Raw genomic sequence first — 6,000 nt, 5'->3', positions numbered from 1 at the left:
CCGAGAAAAAAGACGACGACGAAGACCAAAAGAGCAGAGAGGTAGAATTGCAATTGGGGAAAAAAAAAAGATATTTTTACCCTGGACTCCATCAACAGCTCGTTAAGTAGAACGCAGTAAAACTCAAAACAACCGTTAAATTCCCAACAAATAAAACACAAAGAATGAAAAACAACCACGACATGTAAACAGTCGGGGAAAACTGACGGAGAGAAAATCTCTGCAGCTCATTATTGATCTGAACAGAATCAACCTGCTGCCGTTTTGAAATTCCAAACACATGAATATCTGTAACAGATGACAGCTCCAGGACTGGACCTCCACAGCACTATTTCAAATAAAAGCAGCAGCCTGTGGCTTTGTGTAAAATAACACTATGCAAACATCCTTAATGACCCCGATTATAAAACACCGAGGGTCTATGTCTCAATACTAAAAGAAAAAAAAACAACATAATAAGCGCAGACTAATTAGTACGTCCTTGGGTGATGATGAGCCTCGAACATGAGACGCTATCTAAACAATGTTAGAGCTGATTAAGCAGAAAAAGACGCAGGGTTTTTTTGTGTAAATACTTAACCTCTGTGTTAATGTGGATGTCAGCTGTGAGCTTCATCAACGTCTGCACATATTTTTAACATGGAGAGCCGGTGGAACGGGGGTGGGAGGGGGAGCGGAGGGGGTGAGAGGATGATGAGTGTCCGGCATAACTGCAGCATTTGAGAAAAATAAAAAAGGTTCAATGAAATTCCAAACAAATCCATCCATTCTACAACAGAACATGGAACATCGTTAATTCCCCGAGAGCCTCGAGAGGAAGTACTCTTAACCTTGAGAGGAAGTACTCCTAACCCTGAGAGGAAGTACTCCTAACCCTGAGAGGAAGTGCTCTTAACCCTGAGAGGAAGTACTCCTAACCCTGAGAGGAAGTACTCTTAACCCTGAGAGGAAGTACTCTTAACCCTGAGAGGAAGTACTCCTAACCCTGAGAGGAAGTACTCCTAACCCTGAGAGGAAGTGCTCTTAACCCTGAGAGGAAGTACTCTTAACCTTAAGAGGAAGTACTCTTAACCTTGAGAGGAAGTACTCCTAACCTTGAGAGGAAGTACTCCTAACCTTGAGAGGAAGTACTCCTAACCCAAACAGCGATGAGTTCAGCTCTGTGCATGGTGCTGCAGTTCAACTTTGCGGTATCTGTGGTATTCATATATATCGATACTTAGACAAATATCAATAAGTATCAATACTTGAACAAATGGAAAGAGCACATGTGTCACTTCCACATCTTTTTAGGGTAACTTACTACATACAGACGTTTGTGCTGCAATAGCCCCGCCTCCTGGTTACTGATCCATTCATGTCACATGACCACTGACCAAAACAGAGAATCTCTTGTCCCTTAATAGTAGTAACTAAAGTATTTAGGTTACATTGTGTAAAGACCAACAATGTAGTTTGTTATTAATAATATTATAGAAAAATGAAAATATATAGTTATAGATAGATAGATACGGAGAGAGAGAGAGAGAGAGATAGGAGGATAAAGAAAAAAAGAAAAAAAGAAAAAATATATTGATATCAGAATGCCAAAAACAGTCATCAGTATCATATGGAATCAAACATTCTGGTGTCCTCCTTCATTAGCATCAAGTAAGACATGATGTAGAGAAGGACGTTTCTGTGACATTTCTCAAACTGCAGTTGGTATTTGAGCTGATAATAGCTGAGCCCGTTCTACAACCCGTCAGTTTGGACCCGGCTCCCTGTGTGGTGTGAGAGTGAGATGCTTTTCTTAGTGCAGGTAGATAAAGTCCGTGCCTCTCCGAGGACTGTGTGCATAATCTTGTTGACTTGTGAATTGAGCAGTGAGGCCGTGCCTTGAAAGTCTTGGCATGGGTATAGGAGAGGGATCAATTCTCTGGAGTTAAAAGTGCGGCAGGACTCTGCTGTCTATGCAAAGTCAGTGATGATGCATGATCCTCTTGACCTTCACACTTCTTGTTGTGTTGTTTGGCAGGTTTTCAGCCATGGAGTTATTTTATTTGTACACACTCCATACTGGAGATGGTTTTGTGATGAACAAGACAGCAGAGAAAGATTCACACCTCTGGGAGTAAGAACTGACCAGGATGTCTTGTTTAAGTTGAGGAAAAGTTGCCGACTTTGAGGCAATTTTCACTTCCTTTAACGTACATACTGACAGTACATACATTATTTACTGTACAGTACTGTACGGTCTAGACAAGGGGTGTCAAGTGGGCCGGACCAGCATAATCTGAACATAATTACCTATAAATAACAATAAGTCCATGTTTCCCCATTGTTTTTCTGGAAATAAGTACAAGAACATTAGAAAATATTCATATCTAATGAAATATATTTAGACAGAACATCACCAACATGAAGTGTTTGTGTATTTTCACACCTGGATTGAACTGTCTAGCCGGCCTGTTTTGGCCACGAGCCGTATGTTCGACACCCCTGGTCTGTTCTTAACTGTAAAAGGATGTACTTTGACATTTGTTTAGTGTTTTGGGTTTTTATTTTTACCACAAATTTGCAATTAGTTTTTGAGGACTTTTTTATTTTATTTTTTCTGAACTTGTGGAGTTTCAAAAAATTATAAAAATAAAAAGATTTTTTTTTTTGCTCTCAGCAAAATATGCAAATTTTAAGTGATATTGAAATCCAAAAGTAAAACTTTTTTTCCTCCTTTACCCCAGGGGTCATTAGCTATATTTGTCTGAGGGTGAGAACACTGGGGCGGGAAATTATTTTTTTATTTTTTTATGTATTTCTCTCTATTTTTTTTTAAATACAGTCATAAAGGGTGGGGATCACGATGATGGTTAATTAGGTCTCAGTTGTTGTTTCTTTCGTAGTCAGGATCACACCATACTCTTCCTCACAATTTTAGAATCCAGTTACGGGTCGGATTGTTGATAATCTCTGCTTTACCCTGTGAATTACTGTGTATGTCAGTAAACACTATCATTCTAAAGCCTGACTTTGGTTTTCTCTCTCTCTCCTTTAGGAGAACCCATATCTGTGCAGTGATGAGTGCGACGCCTCAAACAGAGACCTGGCCCACCCTCCAGAGCTGATGCAGGACCGTGAACATAACGGCTTGATCACCTACTGGCAGACAGTTACATGGAGACGCCACCCCGAGCCCCTGTTGGCCAACATCACCATGTCTTGGAACAAGAGCCTGGAGCTCACCGACGACGTCCTCATCACCTTTGAGTACGGTCGGCCTACAATCATGATACTGGATAAATCCATGGACCACGGACGCTCCTGGCAGCCGTACCAGTTCTATGCTGACGACTGTCTGGACGCATTTAACATGGCCCCCAAGCGTGTGCGTGACCTTTCACCCGCCAATATCACAAAGGTCCTTTGCACTGAGCAGTACTCTCGATGGGTCGGTTCCAAGAATGACAAGAATGTTAAGTTCGAGGTCCGAGCCCGTTTCGCCGTGTTTGCCGGGCCGCGGCTGCAGAACATGGACAGCCTGTACACACGGATGGAAAGTATGAAGGGATTGAAGGACTTCTTCACCTTCACCAACCTGAGGTTGAGGCTCCTCAGGCCTGCCCTCGGAGGCACCTACGTCCAGAGGGACAACCTGCTCAAGTACTTCTATGCCATCTCCAACATCGATGTACCAGCCAGGTGAGGGCGTGTGTTTCATCCTTTTATTGAGCTCAACTTTAAGGGCTGATTGATTAAGATGTGAATGCTGCCTGAACACGAAAAGTGTGTATGAAAACCTCTCAGGAGTTTTTATAACCAATACTTCTTACTATAATATTTCTAATATACCACCTTTAACTTTTTACCGAAACAAAACTTCAAACCATTTCATGACAAATATTCTTATCTTGTCATCGCAACAAAAATATGTAAAATAGTTTTTGAGTTTTTGGGTCTGATTAACTTAGTATAGAGGATACATTTCCATTTGCTTACAGTTGAAAACGTATTGTTTGAGATAAAAACTAAAACTAAAAAGTCGTATATGAACCTCTGAGATTAAACATTCGCGACAAAGAGACAGACAAGGCCACGACAACATCCCTCACCTCATAACGCTTTGGTAATTTTAACTCCAAACGCCAAACTCACACTTCATGACTGTGATTGGATGGCGTTTCAAATGACCCTCTCTCTCTCTCTCTCTTGGCGTGGATCCTGGTCGGCCCTGTCACCGCTGTGTGAGGACCATGATTAATGACAGAAACATTCGCCTCGGTGGTCTGAACATAGACCGCCACGCACACTCTGCCACAGGAGCCGGGAACCCTTACATGGCAACTTTGTGACAATGAAGGATGCTCGGGGCGTCAGGCGTCTGCTTAGCATCAACGAGCCGTCTCTTCTACCTTTCAGAATTATTATTCCAATCAATACGGCCGGCTGACATTTGAATGGTATTTAACATCCTTGTTGGGATGGCCTGGAATAGGAGGCAGAGACTGTGTGTGTGTGTGAGAGAGAGAGAGAGAGAGAGTGTGTGTGAGGGGCATGTGTGGACGGGAAGGGTGGGTGGGGGTGAGAGAGGGTGAGAGATAGAGAGAGAGGCTGGGCGTGTTGAGCAGGGGAAAGTGAAAATGAGCGACTGTTTGAGCGGAGCATCAGCCAATGTGGGTGTGTGGAGTGAGGATATGGGGGATGTTTGATGAAGTCCTGAGTGGATGCTGACACAGCAAAGCCATACACACATAAACACATGGACACGCACACACACACACACACACACACACACACACACACACACTGGGTAAAAGGGCCTGCAGGTATCGATCACAGTGACTTTTCAGGCCGAGCTCAGCATCACCGATGTCCTGTTATAGAACCGCTAAGAAGACGTTCCCTCCATAGAGCCATGTTTACACTGAACCAAAGGGGTCGCCATATTTTAACCCCAGTGATTGCAGACGCACTCTTGCCTTCAGTAAACAGAGGCGTGACGTGGAGTCTAACAGCGTCTGTGTCCCCTGATGGCTGTCAGCGGTACAGGGATATTTATTGATTTGCCTTTTTAAACACATTCTGTGCCAGCATGACTGAGAAACTAAACAGCAGTCGCCCTAATTCCACACTTCGATCATTTATGCAGAGCAGTCAGAGGACCAGAAGCTCTAACCAGGCTAACTGCGGAGCGCGACGTAGTAAAGCCTTTAACCCAAACTATTTTCCCTATTCCTGTCCGGAATATAAGAATTGCATTCCTGTGTACTTTGCATTTTTCTGAACATCCTCCACAGGGACGATGGCAGCTGGTGATAGTGTCAGTTTGTGCTGGATCTGGTAACAGACGTCCCAAATTTAGCTCCGTGGAGATGACTGAGGCCAGTCCATCTTCCGCCCCGGCCACCCTCACCTCCCGTAACATAATCACTAATCAATAAGTTATTCTGGGCACAGCCAGCAGGAGTATTAGGTGATAGCGACGGGGGGTCCTCCACAGTACAGTACAATCAGGAGTGTCTGATGCTTACGGCTCGGAAATTGATTTTTGGGAACCAGATGATTAGTCAATGTTCCCTGGACAAAAGGCTAAGCTATTTTATCTCATCTCATCTGGCCTTAGTAACATATTGGGATTTCCAATGCTTAAAATTTGAATAATGAATATTCCACTCTGCCGGTGCTCTTGCAGGGACAGCAGGGAACTGAAATGGGTTTTATATGATCAAGAGCGAGTGGCAGAGTCCTGCAGGTCGCCACGGTAATGAGATATGCTAGTGTTATTGATGGAGAGAGGGTTGAAGTCACTTCCTGGCCATATTGTATGTCCCCAGGCCTTTAGCCGAGGCTCTCTGGCTGATCTCAGTAAAAAGTAATTATTATTAGTTAACTGTATGTAATGACTTGGACCCAGACAGAAAACAAGTCATATTCCACTTTGGCAGTTTATGATGTAATCTCTTTTGGACGTGTGTCTTTAAAGAGACAGAGTCGGGTCAGAGACACTGGTGGAGACGTAGGTGA

At 43.5% G+C, this 6,000-nt stretch overlaps 2 protein-coding genes across 9 annotated transcripts in view; both read left to right on the top strand.

Moving 5' to 3' along the window:
- The window catches only part of dab2ipb (DAB2 interacting protein b), a 791,247-nt gene that overhangs the window by 269,830 nt on the left and 515,417 nt on the right, over positions 1-6,000 (top strand). The window lies entirely within an intron of this gene.
- The window catches only part of ntng2b (netrin g2b), a 63,300-nt gene that overhangs the window by 13,042 nt on the left and 44,258 nt on the right, over positions 1-6,000 (top strand). Inside the window, exon 3 of the mRNA XM_008325816.3 lies at positions 3,035-3,678. Coding sequence (XP_008324038.1) covers positions 3,035-3,678 — 644 coding nt within the window. The remainder of the gene's footprint in view (positions 1-3,034; positions 3,679-6,000) is intronic.

Source organism: Cynoglossus semilaevis, chromosome 14 (genome assembly GCF_000523025.1).
Source record: "Cynoglossus semilaevis isolate Cse_v1.0 chromosome 14, Cse_v1.0, whole genome shotgun sequence".
NCBI classification, from domain to species: Eukaryota; Metazoa; Chordata; class Actinopteri; order Pleuronectiformes; family Cynoglossidae; genus Cynoglossus; species Cynoglossus semilaevis.
Note: the sequence above shows the minus strand (reverse complement) of the source record. Positions and strands in the feature narration are given on the sequence as shown.